At 44.5% G+C, this 22176-nt stretch overlaps 1 protein-coding gene across 1 annotated transcript; it reads right to left on the bottom strand.

The window, feature by feature from the left end:
• Positions 1-3604: 3604 nt before the first annotated feature.
• Positions 3605-19662, bottom strand: LOC137008152 (uncharacterized). The gene is made up of 6 exons (XM_067370011.1): positions 19608-19662; positions 5206-5526; positions 4782-5108; positions 4659-4703; positions 4418-4498; positions 3605-4314 (listed from the first exon to the last, which is right to left on the bottom strand). The coding sequence occupies exons 1-6, from the start codon at positions 19660-19662 to the stop codon at positions 4259-4261; spliced, it is 885 nt and encodes a 294-aa protein (XP_067226112.1). The 3' UTR covers positions 3605-4258.
• Positions 19663-22176: the final 2514 nt, after the last annotated feature.

Here is a 22176-nt window from a genome sequence, read left to right as displayed (position 1 = left end):
GTGCAGTGAACACGACGCAGAGTAAATCCATCCACGACTGTGCAGAGAGCACGAGTGATTCGAGGTGCAGTGAACACGACGCAGAGTAAATCCATCCACGACTGTGCAGAGAGCGCGAGTGATTCGAGGTGCAATGAACACGACGCAGAGTAAATCCATCCACGACTGTGCAGAGAGCGCGAGTGATTCGAGGTGCAGTGAACACGACGCAGAGTAAATCCATCCACGACTGTGCAGAGAGCGCGAGTGATTCGAGGTGCAGTGAACATGACGGCGACGCAGAGTAAATCCATCCACGACTGTGCAGAGAGCACGAGTGATTCGAGGTGCAGTGAACACGACGCAGAGTAAATCCATCCACGACTGTGCAGAGAGCGCGAGTGATTCGAGGTGCAGTGAACACGACGCAGAGTAAATCCATCCACGACTGTGCAGAGAGCGCGAGTGATTCGAGGTGCAGTGAACACGACGCAGAGTAAATCCATCCACGACTGTGCAGAGAGCGCGAGTGATTCGAGGTGCAGTGAACACGACGCAGAGTAAATCCATCCACGACTGTGCAGAGAGAACGAGTGATTCGAGGTGCAGTGAACACGACGCAGAGTAAATCCATCCACGACTGTGCAGAGAGCGCGAGTGATTCGAGGTGCAGTGAACACGACGCAGAGTAAATCCATCCACGACTGTGCAGAGAGCACGAGTGATTCGAGGTGCAGTGAACACGACGCAGAGTAAATCCATCCACGACTGTGCAGAGAGAACGAGTGATTCGAGGTGCAGTGAACACGACGCAGAGTAAATCCATCCACGACTGTGCAGAGAGCGCGAGTGATTCGAGGTGCAGTGAACACGACGCAGAGTAAATCCATCCACGACTGTGCAGAGAGCGCGAGTGATTCGAGGTGCAGTGAACACGACGCAGAGTAAATCCATCCAGGACTGTGCAGAGAGAACGAGTGATTCGAGGTGCAGTGAACACGACGCAGAGTAAATCCATCCACGACTGTGCAGAGAGAACGAGTGATTCGAGGTGCAGTGAACACGACGCAGAGTAAATCCATCCACGACTGTGCAGAGAGAACGAGTGATTCGAGGTGCAGTGAACACGACGCAGGGTAAATCCATCCACGACTGTGCAGAGAGCGCGAGTGATTCGAGGTGCAGTGAACACGACGCAGGGTAAATCCATCCACGACTGTGCAGAGAGCGCGAGTGATTCGAGGTGCAGTGAACACGACGGCGACGCAGAGTAAATCCATCCACGACTGTGCATAGAGCGCGAGTGATTCGAGGTGCAGTGAACACGACGCAGAGTAAATCCATCCACGACTGTGCATAGAGCGCGAGTGATTCGAGGTGCAGTGAACACGACGCAGAGTAAATCCATCCACGACTGTGCAGAGAGCGCGAGTGATTCGAGGTGCAGTGAACACGACGCAGAGTAAATCCATCCACGACTGTGCAGAGAGCGCGAGTGATTCGAGGTGCAGTGAACACGACGCAGAGTAAATCCATCCACGACTGTGCAGAGAGCGCGAGTGATTCGAGGTGCAGTGAACACGACGGCGACGCAGAGTAAATCCATCCACGACTGTGCAGAGAGCGCGAGTGATTCGAGGTGCAGTGAACACGACGCAGAGTAAATCCATCCACGACTGTGCAGAGAGCGCGAGTGATTCGAGGTGCAGTGAACACGACGGCGACGCAGAGTAAATCCATCCACGACTGTGCAGAGAGAACGAGTGATTCGAGGTGCAATGAACACGACGCAGGGTAAATCCATCCACGACTGTGCAGAGAGCGCGAGTGATTCGAGGTGCAGTGAACACGACGGCGACGCAGAGTAAATCCATCCACGACTGTGCAGAGAGCACGAGTGATTCGAGGTGCAGTGAACACGACGCAGGGTAAATCCATCCACGACTGTGCAGAGAGCGCGAGTGATTCGAGGTGCAATGAACACGACGCAGAGTAAATCCATCCACGACTGTGCATAGAGCGCGAGTGATTCGAGGTGCAGTGAACACGACGCAGAGTAAATCCATCCACGACTGTGCAGAGAGCGCGAGTGATTCGAGGTGCAGTGAACACGACGCAGGGTAAATCCATCCACGACTGTGCAGAGAGCGCGAGTGATTCGAGGTGCAGTGAACACGACGCAGAGTAAATCCATCCACGACTGTGCAGAGAGCGCGAGTGATTCGAGGTGCAATGAACACGACGCAGAGTAAATCCATCCACGACTGTGCAGAGAGAACGAGTGATTCGAGGTGCAATGAACACGACGCAGAGTAAATCCATCCACGACTGTGCAGAGAGCGCGAGTGATTCGAGGTGCAATGAACACGACGCAGGGTAAATCCATCCACGACTGTGCAGAGAGAACGAGTGATTCGAGGTGCAGTGAACACGACGCAGGGTAAATCCATCCACGACTGTGCAGAGAGCGCGAGTGATTCGAGGTGCAATGAACACGACGGCGACGCAGAGTAAATCCATCCACGACTGTGCAGAGAGCGCGAGTGATTCGAGGTGCAGTGAACACGACGCAGAGTAAATCCATCCACGACTGTGCAGAGAGCGCGAGTGATTCGAGGTGCAGTGAACACGACGCAGAGTAAATCCATCCACGACTGTGCAGAGAGAACGAGTGATTCGAGGTGCAGTGAACACGACGCAGAGTAAATCCATCCACGACTGTGCAGAGAGCGCGAGTGATTCGAGGTGAAGTGAACACGACGCAGGGTAAATCCATCCACGACTGTGCAGAGAGCGCGAGTGATTCGAGGTGCAGTGAACACGACGCAGAGTAAATCCATCCACGACTGTGCAGAGAGCGCGAGTGATTCGAGGTGCAGTGAACACGACGCAGAGTAAATCCATCCACGACTGTGCAGAGAGCGCGAGTGATTCGAGGTGCAATGAACACGACGGCGACGCAGAGTAAATCCATCCACGACTGTGCAGAGAGCGCGAGTGATTCGAGGTGCAGTGAACACGACGCAGGGTAAATCCATCCACGACTGTGCAGAGAGCGCGAGTGATTCGAGGTGCAGTGAACACGACGCAGGGTAAATCCATCCACGACTGTGCAGAGAGCGCGAGTGATTCGAGGTGCAGTGAACACGACGCAGAGTAAATCCATCCACGACTGTGCAGAGAGCACGAGTGATTCGAGGTGCAGTGAACACGACGCAGAGTAAATCCATCCACGACTGTGCAGAGAGAACGAGTGATTCGAGGTGCAGTGAACACGACGCAGAGTAAATCCATCCACGACTGTGCAGAGAGCGCGAGTGATTCGAGGTGCAGTGAACACGACGCAGAGTAAATCCATCCACGACTGTGCAGAGAGCGCGAGTGATTCGAGGTGCAGTGAACACGACGCAGAGTAAATCCATCCACGACTGTGCAGAGAGCGCGAGTGATTCGAGGTGCAATGAACACGACGGCGACGCAGAGTAAATCACTTAATTATCTCATTAACTTTAACTGTGCTTTAATGTTACTTTAACACTATGAAGAGAGGGACCGTATGTACTCTGAGCAGAGTTGATTTTGCTGTGTGCATTACTGTTAGTTTCACCTTTTCTTTTTGCATGCCATTAAATTCTAGAAATAAAATCATTAAATTATTAATGATAAAGCTAGTTTGTTACTGAAAATGTTATCAAAGTTGATTTCTGAAGCAGAATAAAGTTATGTGAATAATTATGAACATGAATAAATCATTTCATTATTAGTTTATCTTTGCTGCTGTTCATCCTCACATTACAAGCTCATGAATCACCATATTTGTGACAAACATCTCAGGAAAGAGACATATTAAACAATTACAGAGCTTTAATTAAGAAAATGAGTAGAAATCATTCAAAATGAACAAAGATGCTAAAAACAGGAATGAAAAGACAAGATATGAGAATCAGCAAATCATCTTTATCACACAGAACAGAGAGAGGATTTTACAAACAGTCTGTCCATTACTGTATTTAATATTATATTTAAAGCAGTTTATATATGAAGCACAAGAAAATGACATTCAACACTGTAGGAAAATATCCATCAAACCATATAAATGAACATAAATCTGGCCTGTTATTTGTACAAGATATTTGAATCTAAACTTGATGGTGTCACTATTTCTTCAGGGAGTTTTTCTCTGTTTTCTGAGAAGAAGAAAATCAAACAATGAACAATCCTCTGTGAATTTTTGTTGTTTTAAATCTTGTTTCAGATGGTCTCCAAACTCAGCAGTATTTTATTGTAATATTGTAGGCATCTCTATTTCCTCTGGGTGCTGCGAGTCCTTCCTCCCTGCAAAATAAAAGCATGGACTGACCTCTCGTATGTGTTTTTACCATGATTGATCCAGATCAGATGAGTGTGAATCATCAGATTGTGTGAAGCTCAAACTCACCAGCTCTTCTTGCACAGATGATCTGAAGAAGAATCACAGTAGGAGCAGCAAACACTGCCATCTCAACAATCATCACAATCACTGCAGGAAACATGTGTGGAAGAAGAAGAAGAAGAAGAAGAGAAACTGGACATGACTGAAGTCAAGGGGATTCAACTATGAACAGTTATTGATGAAGCATTTACAGACTGACTGATAGTTTAATGGTGTAAAGCTGTCAGTAGAAATGAACGTGTCGTACCTCTGAATAATGATCCAGCAGTCACACTGACTTTAGTTTCTGATGCTGCAGAAGATGAATGTTCAGATGTTCATCTGTAGGACATTAACATCATATTTTACAGTAGTAATAGTTGTTTCTCACCTGAATACTTGACAGTGTATCTGACTGAGGTCTGGAGTTGATTTCTGAGAGTAAGCTGACATCTCCACTCTCTGTTGTCATCTTCATTCAGGAGTGTTGTAGTCAGAGTGATGAAACAGTGATCTGATGAGAATAATATCTGATATCTGGAGTCTGTCTTCAGATCAACACCAGCCTGATTCACCCACAACAGCTGAAGTTCCTCAGAATGGACCCGATCATAACAGGAGGATCCAGCAAATGAATACAACCGACAGGAGAGAGTCACAGAGCGACCTGGACTGATCTCAGTCTGTGAGGATGATGATGATGATGAAGAAACTGAAACTGAACACAAGACACAAATCACAGACTCTTCAATCATCATGTGAGTTTAAAGAGAGAATCTGTCCTTTTTAAATTGATCACATAATCATAAACTCACCATGAAGAACATACAGATAAACATGAGCATCAGTTCCTTGTTCTCCATTCACAAATTGTCTGCAGATGTATAATCCACGATCTTCTTCTGTGATGTTCTTGATGTTCAGAGAGCAGTCAGACCCCAGACTCAGTCTCTCAGGTCTCTCTGTGTCTTCCTTATTTATCCCTCCAGTAATCAGTTCAACTGTTGCTGAATTTATGAATCTGCTAACGTAGCTCCATGTACTTGAGTTGCAGTCAGAAAGAGCATTATTACAGGGCAGACGGACATTTTCACCAGAACTGATGAACACATGAGGATTATTCACTCCACTGGTACCTGAAACACAGTATATTTGAGTGATCATTATGATATATATCACTCATGCTTCCTGCTTCGCTACTGCTTCCTGACGCTCTTGCTTACAGCTCCGCACTTTGCTCTATTGTGTTTATATTTTATCTCCTAATTTTAACTACAGCAAATAGGCACAGTGCTCAAACGACAAATCTTGGCACCAACAAACTTTTTAAGAATTTTTTAAGAATTGCTACAAAAAAGGGGAATTTTTATCCAACCAGCCTCTCACTGACGGCAGCCATCAGCTTACATTCCGGAGAAGAGGAAACACAGCTGACTACATCCAAAAGGATTAGAAATAATATGCCTCCTCTGGTTGAAGAATCTACCTGCTGCACAAACTGCCACAGACTTCTACAAAGCATTGCAGTTCTTGAAACAAAGTTACTTGCGGGACTACCAAAGCAGAAGGAACACACAACAGAGCTCCGTCATGGACATCCTCAGCACACAGTCGGTGAGTCCCATGAATCTAATGCCCCTAAACAGACTGTACTAAGTGCCGAAACAGATCGACATACTAATCGATGGCACAAACCGGTTCAACGCTGCTGCCTGCCAGCTGTCTGATCTACGCTCGGAGCTTCGTGGAGTTTATCCTAAATCCTTCTCTTTATTCCTATTCACATAATATAACTTTCTTATTTTTCACTAGATTACTTAACCTATAGCATAGTATTACTAAACGGAACGATTACTAGCAATCCACCAGCGTAATCACCTAGTGTTAGCCATAGCCTGCTAGCTACCGTCTACTTTCTTTTTTTTCCTCTAAACCAACCTTCCTTGTCGATTGAATGGCGGATTTATCCGATGTATGTTATTCTGATCTGTCCTCGCCAGATCGGGAAGCTGTGGAGACGTTGCTGCCCGGCATTCATCGATCCACCACGAGGTACAGCGTCCCGCACATCACCCTCGCCCCAGGCACCGGCAAGCGACCGAGACATCCAGCCAGCGAGTCCCGTGTGCGTTGCAGTTTTTCGGACGGCGTTCATCAAACACACGGTCAGTCATGTCCGACGATTATCATGTGTAGTAAATGCAACATGTACAGCTTAGCTCTTTCTGTCAGCAGTGAGACTTACACATGTGATAAATGCAGGGATATTGTCAGGCTGACAGAGAGAATCTCAGAATTAGAGACACGCATCCAAACTTTAATTGAGGATAGTGAGAATGAAAGGGCCTTAGATACTGCTTTGGATGCGACTAGCCTAGTAAACACTACACATTCGGTTCCGGTTGTAGAAGCCACGCAGCAGGCTAACTGGGTGACTGTGAGGCGGCATAATGGCAAGAACAAACACCACTCTTCCGTTCCGATTAGAACATCAAACAGGTTCTCCCCACTCAGTGACGCACCCACTGAGAATCCTGTTGAAAGTGCCCTAGTAATTGGCGATTCTATTACACGGAACGTGAAAATAGAGACACCAGCCACCATAGTCACATGTTTGCCGGGGGCCAGAGCACCTGACATCAAAGCAAATTTAAAAGTGCTGGCTAATGCTAAACGTAAATATTCTAAAATCATTATCCACGTCGGCACAAATCGCCAGTCGGAGATCACTAAAATTAACATTAAAGAGGTGTGTGAACTCGCAAGTACAATGTCAGCAAAAGTAATTTGTTCTGGCCCTCTTCCTGTTCGTCGGAGTGATGAGATAGTTAGCAGGTTATCATCACTCAATGGCTGGCTGTCTAAGTGGTGTGCGCAGAATAATATAGGTTTCATAGACAATTGGAAAAGCTTTTGGGGCAGACCTGATCTGTTGAAAAGAGATGGTATTCATCCCTCCCGGGATGGTGCTGCTCTTCTCTCTAGAAATTTGGCAAATAGTCTTAGAGCTGAAACATGACAAACCAGGGCCCAGATCAGGACGCAGACAAACTGGCTAAACCGACCGTCACAGAACTCAGATAATTCACAGCACATAGAAACACTTTCACCTAGATATAATCACATAGAGACTGTGTCTGTACCTCAAACTAGTAAATACAAAAAACTTCCAAAACCTTTTAAGGGTAAAAATTTAATTGATGTTCAAAAAATGAAAATCACAGATAAATCAGATAAACAAATGATAAAGCTTGGGTTACTGAATATTAGATCTATTTCTTCAAAAGCACTTATTGTAAATGAAATTATCACAGACAATAAACTAGACTTGCTGTGTTTGACAGAAACCTGGCTAAAACCAGACGATTACATTACTTTAAATGAATCTAGTCCTCAAGGTTATGATTATCGACACAATCCTCGACAGAAAGGCAAAGGGGGAGGTGTTGCTGTAATTTATAGTAATATATTCAGAATCATTCAAAAGAATTTCAAATATAATTCCTTTGAAGTGATGGTGCTTTATGTAACATTATGTAAGTTGACATTTGTGCTGGCTACTGTATACAGGCCACCAGGGCACCATACTGACTTTATCAAAGAATTTGCTGAGTTTCTATCAGAGTTAGTACTGGCTGCGGATAAAGTCCTTGTTGTTGGTGATTTTAATATCCATGTAGATAATAATAAAGACGCATTTGGATTGGCATTTGCAGATATTTTAAACTCTATTGGAGTTAAACAACACGTGTCAGGACCCACTCATTATCGTAATCATACCCTAGATCTAATACTGTCGCATGGAATAGATATTGATGCTGTTGAAATTCTACAGCAGAGCGATGATATATCAGATCATTATTTAGTCTCGTGTATAATACAATTAGCCAAGGCTACAAAACCACCACCCAGCCATAAATATTGTAGAACAATCACGTCTGCCACTAAAGATTGCTTTATAAATAATCTCCCCGAGCAGTTTCATCGCCTTAGTATACCTGACAACTTAGAAGAACTCGATGCTGCAACAGAAACTATTGGCTCTCTCTTTTCCAGCACATTAGATGCAGTCGCTCCTTTACGTCTAAAGAAGATTAAGGAAACTAATCCAACACCGTGGTATGATGAGCAAACTCGGGCTCTAAAACGAGCTGTTAGAAAAGCTGAACGTAGTTGGAAGAAAACAATACTAGAAGTTTTTCGCCTTTCGTGGAAAGAAAAAATGATTGAGTACAGAACAGCCATAAGAAATGCTAGATCTACTTATTTTTCAAATCTCTTAATAGAAAACAAACATAATCCTAGGTATTTATTTGACACAGTGGCTAAATTAACTAGAAACAGAGATTCAACTGCTGACGTTTCCATAGAGCACAGCAGTAATGACTTTATGAACTTCTTTACTTGCAAGATTGATAATATTAGAGAGAAAATTATAAACATGCAACCGTCTACAGTTTCTCTTCAGACAGTGCACTGTAGTGTCCCTGAGGTAAAACTAGAATCATTCGCCGCTATAGGAGAGGAAGAATTATCTAAACTTATCAAATCATCAAAATCAACGACATGTATGTTAGACCCAATGCCGACTAAACTACTGAAAGAAATGCTTCCAGAGGTCGTAGGTCCACTTCTTGATATAATTAATTCATCTTTAACACTAGGACACGTGCCAAAAACCTTTAAGCAGGCTATTATCAAACCTCTTATTAAAAAACCTCAACTAGATCCGAGAGATTTAGTAAATTACAGGCCAATCTCGAATCTACCTTTTCTGTCAAAGATACTAGAAAAGGCAGTTTCAACACAACTGTGCTCCTTTTTAGAAAGAAATGGAATCTGTGAGGATTTCCAGTCAGGATTTAGACCAAACCATAGTACTGAGACTGCTCTCGTTAGAGTTACAAACGATCTACTCCTATCATCCGATCGTGGCTGTATTTCTCTATTAGTGTTATTAGATCTCAGTGCTGCTTTTGACACTATCGATCATAACATTCTTTTAAAAAGACTTGAAAACTATATTGGCATTAGTGGAATTGCTTTGGCATGGTTCAAATCGTACTTATCTGACCGTTATCAGTCTGTGGTAGTTAATGAAGAGATGTCGTATCGATCACAGGTTAAATATGGGGTACCACAAGGCTCAGTATTAGGACCGTTGCTTTTCACTCTGTACATGCTGCCCTTAGGAGAGATAATTAGGAAGCATGGTGTTAGTTTTCACTGCTACGCTGACGATACTCAGCTCTATATTTCCTCGCGCCCTGACGAAACCTACAAATTCACAAAACTAACAGAATGCATAGCTGACATTAAAAACTGGATGACAAGAAATTTCTTATTATTAAATTCAGAAAAAACTGATATCCTAATCTTTGGACCAAAAACTTCCTCACGAAAAAACCTTGAATACTCTCTAACACTTGACGGGTGCTCCATTAAACCTTCATCCTCAGTTAGGAACCTGGGTGTGCTCTTTGATACCAATCTTTCATTTGAAAGTCATGTTTCTAGTATCTGTAAAACCGCCTTCTTCCATCTAAAAAATATATCTAAATTACGACATATGCTCTCAATGACAAATGCGGAACAGTTGGTTCATGCATTCATGACCTCAAGACTAGATTATTGTAACGCTCTACTGGGTGGTTGTTCTGCTCGGCTTTTAAACAAACTACAGTTGGTCCAAAATGCGGCAGCTAGAGTTCTTACTAGAACCAGAAAGTATGACCATATTAGCCCAGTTCTGTCAACATTACATTGGCTCCCTATGAAACATCGTATAGATTTTAAAATCTTGCTACTTACTTATAAAGCTCTAAATGGTTTAGCTCCCCAGTACCTAAGTGAGCTCTTAATGCATTATAGTCCTTCACGTTTATTGCGATCTCAGAATTCAGGCCAGTTGATAATACCCAGAATATCAAAATCAACTGAAGGCGGCAGATCCTTTTCCTATTTAGCACCTAAACTCTGGAACAATCTTCCTAGCATTGTTCGGGAAGCAGACACACTCTGTCAGTTTAAATCTAGACTAAAAACACATCTCTTTGCTCTTGCATACACATAACACATTATCAATACATTAACATTTTTCAAATCCGTTAAAGGATTGTTACGCTGCAATAATTAGGTCGGCCGGAACCGAGAACATTTCCTATAACACTAGATATACCTGTACATCAGAATAAGAATGGCATCTACGCTAATATCTGTCTCTCTGCTTATCCTGAGGTTTGCCGGGTGCTGGATCCAGGCCGTATCCAGATCAGATGGAGAACCTGCGTCTGGACCTGACTACAACGTAGCCCAGGAGACAATGGGCCTAAAGATCCAATTCTGGCTGCATCTATAATTCAGATTTTTAATCCCCGTATCCGCTTACATATATTTTTATATAATCGATTTTTAATCTCTATAATAAAAATGTACAATTCAGATTTTGATCTCCATATACATTTACATATATATATCTTCCAAGGGGTTTTTTCCCTCCTAGGACTTTTTTCCCAGTGCTAGCACGCTGGGTTTTTCTCCTAGGGGGTTTTTTCCACCCCTGGAAGTCAGCCGACATTGGCTTAATGTAGCACCATCTTGTATATGTTACATATTACCACGCTTGCTTGTACAGTTTTAACCACTTCCCTTTTTTTCTGTGCTTCTAATATGTAAAGCTGCTTTGAAACAATTACCAATTGTAAAAGCGCTATATAAATAAATTTGACTTGACTTGACAAACAGGGAGCGAGACCCAAAGGCACTCGAGACAGCAGATTGTCACGAGTATCACATATTGCAGTAGCATCCTCTACCCCAAACAATAGCTCCCTACCACCGCCAATACATCTGGAGAACAGATTTGAAGTGTTAATGAATGTGGGTGAGGAATCTAATGTGGGTGAGGAATCCCCAAACATGATCGGACACAGATCAAATCAGCCAGCAGCTAACACCGATGCTAACTGCCGCTCAAGGTTGAACAGTCAGCGGCACTCAGCTCAGAGAGCAGCCGAGCCCAGGACTCTGATAGTGGGTGACTCTATTATCAGAAACATTAGCAGCAGGGATACAACTACATGCTGCTTTCCACAAGCAACAGTTTCTGATGTAAACAGGGAACTTAAGAGCATTCTGATGAAAGATAAGACTGCAAATCGACTAATCATTCATGTGGGGAAGAATGATATTCGGAAGGAGCAGTCAGAACTCCTTAAGAGGGATTTCAATGAACTTTTTGAAATGCTTAGAAGACTAAAAGTTCAGTCGTTCATCAGTGGAACACTCCCAGCAAGAGGAACAAATAGATTTACACGGTTGCTTGGGCTTAACACATGGCTGCAAAAAACCTGCAACTTAAAAGGACTGAATTTCATCGACAACTTCAATCTGTTCTGGAGTCAGAGACAACTGTTCACTCATGATGGCCTGCACCCAAACAAACTGGGCTCAAGAGTGCTAAAGGACAATATCTACTTCTGCCTCCATCATCCTTCAGCAGTGTGCCAATCTGAATGGCACAAACACACCTAGACAGAGTACAACTGACCACAGGACTTTGGACATGCGGTTGACACATCCCACAAGGTCAATGATAACACAACGCAGCCACAACAACCACTGCTCACGGACACAATCCTGACTGAGCCCTGCCCACAGAGCTCACAGAGAGACAGTGACGTGTTAGAAAACAGCCAGGGAAGCCAGGACAACATATTACATCCTCCGGTAACACCAGAGCAACAGCCCCTCTCACCGGACATGTTATCCCTTTCTCCAGCATCCCCTCTTTTGTGCTTCTCAGAGAAAATGGAGGAACTGGTGTATGCTGGAACCAAACTCTCCCACTCTTTTGCTGCAAGCCCCCAGATACCAACAAAAAAGTGTCAAGCCCCGAAACCACCAAAGCCTGTGGGCCCAGCTTGGCCTCCCCCTACTCCTGCGAGAGCTCTTCAGCCCCTGCCACAACGCTAGGGCCCTCAACCTCCTCCATCTGTTCTAGGTGAACCAAAAACAACCGATAACAGCTCTCAGTGATTTGTGTCGGATCCCCACTATGATAACAGCGACTTTATCAAATGTTTACAGAATAAGCGGGAACCCAGTGTGCCTGTAGCTTTCTCTATTTCTGTTTTATTACTTGATAAAAAGCCTAAGGCCTTCTCAAACCCATTTAATCTGCTACCTATTACACGTCAAACTAAGATTACTGTAGAGACAGAAAGTAAGACTGTTAAGTTAGCACTTCTAAACATTCGCTCACTTAAAAATAAATCACTTCTAGTCAATGACTTAATAACCACAAACAACCTATATTTTATGCTTCTAAATGAAACATGGTTTGAAGACAGCTGCAGTTCAACAATCCTGAATGAAACAGCCCCTCCTAACTTTACTTTTATGAGTGTCTGCAGAGCTGTTAGGAGAGGTGGAGGTGTTGCTGCTCTATTTAAAGATGTCTATCAATGCAAGCAAGTGTCATTTGGTGATTACTTGTCTTTAGAATACTTGGGTATTGTATTAAAAGGTGATCCTCGCATTCTACTTATAGTTATCTACAGGCCTTCAAAATACTCTCCAGCCTTTGTGGAGGACTTGACAGAACTGTTATCAGCAATTTCCTCAGAGTTTGACTGTTTTGCTATTACTGGGGACTTTAACATCCACATAGAAAATGCAGAATCCAATATGGCAAAATAAATCCTAACAGTTTTGAATACTTTTGATCTGACTCAGCATGTATATGGACCTAGACACAATCGTGGACACACTCTAGATTTAATTATTAGTAAGGGTCTAAACATTTCATCCATTGTCATTAAGGATGTAGCACTATCTGATCATTTCTGTATTTTCTTTGATATATTGATCTCTCCGACTGTTAAAGCTAGATCTGTCTCGGTCAAAAAGCGATGCTTAAATGAGAATACTAGTGCACTGTTTATGAAGGCTATATCTTTAACACCAAGCATGTCTGCAGACTGTTGATTTTCTCCTTGATTCTTTTTACTCAAAAGTACAGAATGTTATTGATAACATTTCTCCTGTGAAAGTCAGGAAGAAAAGTGGCAGACAAAAAGCACCATGGAGAAACTCAACAGCAGTGCAAAATATGAAAAGACAACGCAGAAAAGCTGAGCGAATGTGCGAAAGACAAAACTTGAAATCCACTATATAAAGATATCCTTCATGCTTTCAACGTGGAACTAGGCAAAGCTAGACTGTTGTAAATGGCGTGGATGTGGCAACAGGTGATTGGTGTGATGTGAACATGTGACTGACGGAGGATTGTGGGAAGTGTAGTCCGGGAACTGACAGGAGCAGACGGTGATCATGACATAATGCCCCCCTCCCGGAAGGCGCGTCCTCGCGACGTAAACGGAACAGCTAGGGAGGGGGGGTGGGTGCATTGGAGATCTAAGTGGTATCCGGGAACGGATTTCCAATGCAGGTTCCAGGAATTTGGGCATCCACGGAGGGTCAGGAGCCTCGGGTAGCCACGGTGGGTCAGGAGCCTCGGGCAGCCACGGCGGGTCCGGTGGCTTGGGCTGCCACGACAGGTCATATGGCTCAGGCCGCCACGGCAGGTCAGGGGTGTCAGGGAGCCACGGTGGGTCCGGGGCCTTGGGCCACCACGGCAGATCATACGGTTCGGGCAGCCACGGCAGGTCAGGCGGCTCGGGCGGCCACGGCAGGTCAGGCGGCTCGGGCGGCCACGGCAGGTCAGGCGGCTCGGGCGGCCACGGCAGGTCAGGCGGCTCGGGCGGCCACGGCAGGTCAGGCGGCTCGGGCGGCCACGGCAGGTCAGGCGGCTCGGGCGGCCACGGCACGTCAGGCGGCTTGGGCGGCCACGGCAGGTCAGGCGGTTTGGACGGCCACTGCGGAACAGAGTCCATAGTTGACCCCAGCGGGTCAGAGTCCATTAGTGGCCATAATAAATTGCAGTCCAAAGGTGGCCATAACAATTCAAAGGCCCATGCCAGCAGTGGTCGGGCAAGGTCCCCACCCACAAGCTCCCCACCCCTAGGTATACTGCCCCCCCAAAAAAAGTTCTTGGGGAAATCAAGGGAGGCATTGGCGGTTTCATGGGCAAGGAGCTCGGGTGGCGCCAGCAGGGCAGATGGCCTGAGCGGCAGCGGAAGAGCAAATGGTCCAAGCGGTGGTGGCAGGACCGACCAAGGCTGCTCTGTGGCCATATCAAGGAGAGCAGACAGCTCCGGGACGGCAGCGGGTTCGGGCTGCTCCGGGACGGCAGCGGGTTCGGGCTGCTCCGGGACGGCAGCGGGCTCGGGCTGCTCCGGGACGGCAGCGGGCTGGTAGACTGCTCCGACGTCAATAGAGCTTGAGTTCCTCAACGCACGCAGGACAGCCAAGACATAAAAAGTGAGCACAGCCCTCTGGGCCAAGACAGGACAGACCAGGAGAGCAGGCTGTGCTTGAGCGGACTCACTGGCTGGAGCAGGTTCTGGAACGGACTCAATGGCTGGAACAACCCCTGCATCCTTGAGCACCGCAGGGGCGGCCATCTTGCCCGTGGGCACTGGCAAGGCAGCCATCTTGTCCATCGCGTCCAGGGCGCTTGAGAGCGTTGCAACCGGCGAACTTGCGTGCGAAGCGGCCGGCTGGCTTGCGTGCGAAGTGGCCACCGGGCTTGAGAGCGAAGCGGCCACCGGGCTTGAGAGCGAAGCGGCCGACGGAGACTTGGAGATGCCAGCTGCTCGGACTGAAATCAACGGTGGATCGGTCACACTGGAACGCAACCCTCTCCGCTCCCGGACTGATCTAGAGACGTGACGTGACTCTGGGCGATCAGCGAAGGCGTGACGTTGCTCTGGGTGATCAGCGAAGGCGTGACGTTGCTCTGGGCGATCAGCGAAGGCGTGACGTTGCTCTGGGCGATCAGCGAAGGCGTGACGTTGCTCTGGACGTTCAGTGAAGGCGTGACGTTGCTCTGGGCGATCAGCGAAGGCGTGACGTTGCTCTGGGCGATCAGCGGAGATGTGACATTGCTCTGGGCGATTAGCAGAGACGTGATGAGGCATTGTAGCATCCGCCATTTTATGTGCGCAGTCTGTAGCGGCCGCCATTATGTGGTTCAGCGTGGCGTCGCGTTCCTCCGCGACCCCCACAGTAAAAGTTGAACCAACTGTGAGCAGGGCAAAGTCCAGGAACTCCACGAATGACCCTCGTGGACCATTGGTGAGTACATAGTCCTTAAGTGGTTCGTTTAATCCATAAATAAAAAAGTCATTGAGGGCATAGTCAGGCAGATCAGACAGGTGAGCAATCTCCAGGAACTTTTGAATATGAGCCTCGAGGGTACAGCTACCTTGATGTAGGTTGATGAGACACCATGCTGGGTCCATGCTGAGACTGAAGACGCTTGTGGAAGCTGCTGGATCGTAGATGGCGAAGTATTCTGTTGTAAATGGAGATGCAGGCAGGAGATCCAAGTGCAGCGTTTTATTAAGAATGAGAATGGTCGTACAGGCAGAGTCAATCAGGAACAAACAGGAGCAGCAAAGGACAGGCAGGGTCGTAGTCAGGGTACAGGCGGTAGATCAAAAGGCAGGCAGATATCACTCACAGAACGGTATACAAAACACAGGTCAGGACAGGCAGCAATGGATCAACAGCGGGTAACAGGCAGGAACAATAACAATAAACAGACCGGAAATAAACGCTTGGAATTGTAACAGGAGTTAGCAATACTTCGCGGTGAGGTGGTGTGAGTGGAAGTCCTTTATAGTCCTGTAAATGAGCAGCAGCTGGGTGTGGTGATCAGTGTGGTGTGTTAGCGTGGATGTGGCAACAGGTGATTGGTGTGATGTGAACATGTGACTGACGGAGGATTGTGGGAAGTGTAGTTCGGGAACTGACAGGAGCAGACGGTGATCATGATATAGACAGACCTTCTTCTCAAATATTATAAACAGAAACTTAAGCAACACCCGCACTCTTTTTGCTACTGTAGAGAGACTAACAAACCCCCCAAGTCAGATTCCCAGTGAAATGCTCTCAGCAAATGTAGTGAGTTTGCTTCCTTCTTCTCTGAGAAAATTAATAATATCAGAAAGGCGATCAGCACATCCTTTAGCTGCACTGGGGTAAAACAGATCAGATCACAACCTCAGAAAGTAGCTATTATGTCTGTTTTTGAAGCAATTGATGGTAAAATTTTGGAAGAAACAGTACAGCACCTTAAAACATCAACCTGCGCCCTTGACACACTTCCCACATCTTTTTTCAAAGCGTGTTTAACTGTTTAGAATCAGATCTCCTAGAAGTGGTAAATGCCTCACTTCTCTCTGGGACTTTTCCAAAATCCCTGAAAACTGCAGTTGTTAAGCCCCTCCTGAAAAAGAGCAATCTGGATAACACCATATTGAGCAACTACAGACCAATCTCAAATCTTCCTTTCATAGGCAAGATCATTGAAAAAGTTGTTTTCAATCAGCTGAACAAGTTCTTAAGCTTGAATGGATACTTTGACAACTTTCAATCTGGTTTCTGACAGCATCACAGCACAGAAACAGCACTCTTAAAGATATTAAATGATATTTGCCTAAACACAGATTCAGGTAAATTAACAGTGCTGGTTCTACTCGACCTCAGTGCTGCATTTGACACTGTCGATCACAACATTCTTCTTGACAAGCTGGAAAACTGGGTTGGGCTTTCTGGGATGGTCCTTAAATGGTCCAGGTCATACTTAGAAGGGAGAGGTTATTATGTGAGTATTGGTGACCATAAGTCTGAGTGGACATCCATGACATGCGGAGTCCCTTAAGGTTCAATACTTGCACCCCTCCTGTTCAACCTATATATGCTGCCACTGAGCCAAATAATGAGAAAGAACCAAATTGCATATCACAGCTATGCAGATGACACCCAGATTTACCTAGCCCTATCACCTAACGACTACAGCCCCATTGACTCCCTGTGCCAATGCATTGATGAAATTAAAAATTGGATGTGCCTAAACTTCCTTCAGTTAAATGAAGACAAAACTGAAATCAAACTGTTTGGACATAGCACAGTGCTCAATCAGCAAATGCATAGATAAATGGCTACTGTTGGAGCACACCTGATCTCTTCTGGAAGCTGGTTCAGCTGTGGCTGGCGTAACAGCTAAAAGCAGACTCTCCTTGCTTTGAGTGAACCCTTGGTATTTCTAAATGACTTTATCCTGATGATCTGAGTGATCTGTTAGGTTTATATTCTATGAGCATATCTGCAATGTATTGAGGTCCTAGGCCATTGAGTGATTTATAAACAAGTAACAGTACTTTAAAATCAATTCTAAATGCAACTGGAAGCCAGTGCAAGGACCTGAGGACTGGTGTGATGTGTTCATGTTTTCGGGTTCTGCTCAGAATCCTGGCAGCAGCGTTCTGTACGAGCTGCAGCTGTCTTATGGTCTTTTTGGGAAGACCAGTGAGGAGCCCATTACAATAATCCACCCGGCTGGTGATGAAAGCATGAACAAGTTTCTCTAAGTCTTGACTGGAGACAAAGCACCTAATTCTTGCAATAGTTTTGAGATGATAATATGCTGATTTAGTTACTGTCTTTACATGGCTACTGAAACTCAGGTCTGACTCCAAAATCACACCAAGATTCCTGACTTGATTTTTAGTTGTTTGACCCTTAGAGTGAAGGTATGTGTTCACTTTGAGAACTTCATCTTTGTTTCCAAATGCAATGCATTTTTTATTTTAAATGTATTATCTTTTTTTTTTTATTATTATTCCTTTCCAGTTTTTATTTCATTTTTAATGTATTTTATATCTTTTATGTATAATTTTGTTATTCCTGAATTTTAATGCATCTTAAATATTGCTGTCTGGTTGAAAGAGCTGGGATAATTAGGAAGAAAGCATTTGTGATTAGGTTAAAATTTGGTAAATTTGGATAAATTTTGAGCTGTATCTCTGGATTACAGTCAGGACACTTTCCAAAGGGGGAAATTTCCAAAAGGGAAATTTGTACTGCGTTGCATAGATAAGATATCTCCGGAAGGGGGATTGGGGTTGTGTGGCGCAGTTTGAGGTGTCTTGGCAAAAGGGGAGATTGAAACTGTGTTTATCAGTTCAAGGTGCCTTAACAGGTAGAGCTAGACAGCGGTCCTGTCGTGTGAGGAAGATCCAGTTAGATCCATTTAGATCCACTCTGACGGACAACAACAACAACAAACTCCCTGAAACTTCCTAGCTCTTCCATCCAGATAACAAAATTATCTGTTTTTACTGTTATTTCTATTTCTTATGTTCTCCCCGCAAGAGTGCGGGGAGCGTATCCTTTCATAGAGACGTCTCACATCAAGAATATTATAGCAATGAATGCACTGAAAAGCCCTCTACTCATATACGCAATATTTCAATAAAGAGAGAGAGAGAGACGTGCCCAAAGCTGCACGATTAATCTTTAAAAGATCGCATTCTCGATTTCATCACCTACATGATCGCCCCTATATATTAAACCTTTGACAAAAATAAAATCACTACATTCAAACCTGCGTTCACGCTGCTGTTGATCTGAAGAGAGTTGTAATGTGTATATAAACAGCTTCACAAAGTCTTTTCAAATGCACAGTATCATTATTTCTGTGACAAATAGGCCTATTCCAATTATAACAGAAATATACAAAAGTTTATTATTCAGATAGGAACGCTGATGTTTGTTATGTATAATAAATTACCTTCTGTTCTGAAAGTAACGACTGTATCGATTGCATTGTTACGCCACTAGGTGGCAACAAAATGTGTCTATCAATGAATCATTCTTTCAGTAACAAGTCTTTATGAATCCAACTTACAAAAATATTCACCTGTCTGAATCTTACATGTGTGTTCAAGCATTTTATCTTATTTGTGGTAACACTTTATAAGGTTCATTTATGAACTAACCATGAGTAATACCTTTGTTACTGTATTTGTTAATCTTTGTTAATGTTAATAAAACACTTTAATTATTTTAATGGAACCGGAACCGGAATCGTTAGGCAGAACCGGAATCGGAACCGGAACCGGAAAATTTTGTACGATTCCCAACCCTAGTCCAGTATCAGGAATAATACAGTATGATCTGTATGTATCAATACACAACTCTGAGATCACAACGTGAATGTGTGCAAGAATAAACTGAGCATGTTCAAATCAACTCTTTCCACACTAATTCCACTAAATGTCTTTAGAGAAAATCCAGATTTCTTTACCTGTGAGAAGTGAAGAGAGAATGATCAGTCCCAGCAGACACAGATTATCAGCCATTTTCTGTTTCTGTCAGTCTTTCTCTTCATTATATAGTTACAGCTCCTCCTTTAATCATCATCAGCTCCTCCTGTGGTCGAGAACTTCCTCTGATCTGAACTAGTGTTTAAATCCAGCTAGAGTTGATATATAGTGACTCAGACTCATTTTACTCTCTGTAGATTGGGCTCATACATTATGAGCTTAAATTAACGCCAAATGTACTGCTGTTACAGATCTAAAAATAATAAGCATGATTTCAAAATGTAAAAACCTAAACTTTTGTAATGTGTTCTTAATAATTATGTTTTCCTTTGCTTTATTACTTTATTACTTGTTTTTGTGCTCTCTAACATTTTCTGCTCATGTACGCTTTGTGTTGTTTTTCTCTTAGCTCTTCTTTCAACTTTCCCGTTCAAGAGCGGTCACTTCAACATTGTGTCAGCTACGCTGCGGGAACTCCTCCCCTTCTCCCCATTCGCATGCAAATACTGTCAGGCTTACGGGCAGTTTAACAGGCAGTAAAGCGACAATTGCATCAGAAACTTCTCCTTAACGCTGCTGTCATTGTTGAAGACGCAACAGAAGATATATCTTTCTTCATAGCATCCGATGGCAACCTTCTGTAGAATCTGTGCGGGCCTCATCGACCCGCCGGACTCCCGTTACCGTGGGCCTTCCCCTTCCTCGGGATGAAGGTGACAACTCTACGCCTCATTCCCCAGTCCTCTTCTGAAGTCTTGTTTACACTGCACGCGTGTGCGGCGCGTTACGGATACCGGAGCTGATACGCGGCTACTCTAGTCAATGCTCGTGTTTACACCAGCCACGCTGCGGTGCGTTTGAGAAGCGTCCCAGAAGTAGCTCGCCACGCCGCTTCGCTAAAGATAGGCGCCTCACCTATTTTTGATGGACACCGCGTCCAAGACGCGCAGCTCAAATACAAAATAAAGTCAAAATAATCACCCTGAGTAAACTCCCGCTCATACTTCACATCACCATGATGCCAGAAACTGACGACGAGATTTGAAGTTGAAAAACTTGAAATTTCTTTGTTTTTGTTGTCCATAACTGGAATTTTTAGTGTGTTAACTTCATCTGTATGGCTACAGCAAAATAAAGTATGGCAAAGCAATAAACACAATAAAACCGGACAAAATACAACAATTTAGCCATTAAAAAAAAAAAAAGAAAATCAACGAAAACAACGTTAGACAGGCAAATCTAGTGGTCTCGCGAATCCAGCCGCTTCGCTTCTGAAATGCTTCTGGTGTGAGTTGACACCGCGCAGAGGACGGAGCAAAACCTTGCCAGAGCCGTAACGCACCGCAAACGTGTGCAGTGTAAACGAGGCTTTAGACGAAGACTTTCGAGCACCTCCCACCATCGCAGTCTTCGTCTTCTTCAGCGCTGATGAGAAAGAGGACTCCATGATCATTTCGGCTTTGGAGAAGAACTGGGCGGAGTCAGAGTGGGATCGCCCCGACACTGAGGGCCTTTCCGGCTTCCCAAGGGTAAGCTCACCAGGGTCTTTGCAAAAGCAGTTAAGGAACTCAACCTTAATTGTAATAATTGCCCCGACTGTACCACCCCATGACAAGCTACCCTGTTATCTAAAAACAACAAAGCTAATGTTTGACAAATGGTGCATTCAAGTCCTCCTGGGAAGTTCGTATTTACGAGGTGGGAAGTCGTGTGTACGACGTCAGGTGTGTTCAAGTCACTTTTGTCGGTGCAAGGTGGCGGTGTACCTTCTTTTAATAAATTACATGAAAATACAGCAAGGTTTGTAAAAAAACGAAGAACAAACATTGCACATCAGGTGTGTTTTGCTTTTTTATTTTTTAAATTAATTTATGAAGCCACTGTAAACTTGTTATATTACAATGATGATATTTTGTGCAGACAGGTTACTTTGTTGTAAATAAAAAAGCCTGACAATGTCACTGCCAAATACCTGAAAGTACTGTGATTTATATTTCATTTTATTTCTTTTTTCTCTCCCTCTGTCATGTTCCAGACATGCAGTAGTCCTCACTGACAGCCCACTGCTTTTCCAGAAATGTTTGTAGAAGTGTGCGTACAGTTTTCTGTGATGCAATCATCTGTGTCATGATTTCATCATGCTGCCGCTGGGTAGCTTCCTCAGGTGCCTTGCGAAAACTAAGAAGTTCATATTGACCAACACGTTGACTTTATTTGGACACCCATTGCATCACTGATTACTGAAAGTCAACGTCATGATTACTTCCAATCAATTCTTCCATCTCAGTGTAGAACTCAAATATGATGACACCTTGTCCTGTTCATAATTTTCTTAAAGGCATCCTCCAGAGTTGCCCACTTTTCTTGCCACTTTTGCCTGATCAAATTGCATATTAAACTGCTCGGTCGGTTTCTGGGCTATTTCTGCCCAGAACAGTTTCTTTTGTCCTTTTTGTTTGATTGGACATTCAGTGCTGGTAAAGTGTGCACATATCGAGTCAATGAGGTACAGGGTTTGTTCTGGAGTGAAGATGTGGTGTGGGGGATAGG

The sequence above is a fragment of the Chanodichthys erythropterus genome, chromosome 3 (genome assembly GCF_024489055.1).
Source record: "Chanodichthys erythropterus isolate Z2021 chromosome 3, ASM2448905v1, whole genome shotgun sequence".
NCBI classification, from domain to species: domain Eukaryota; kingdom Metazoa; phylum Chordata; class Actinopteri; order Cypriniformes; family Xenocyprididae; genus Chanodichthys; species Chanodichthys erythropterus.
The sequence above is the reverse complement of the archived record's forward strand: the minus strand, read 5'-3'. Positions and strand labels throughout refer to the sequence as shown.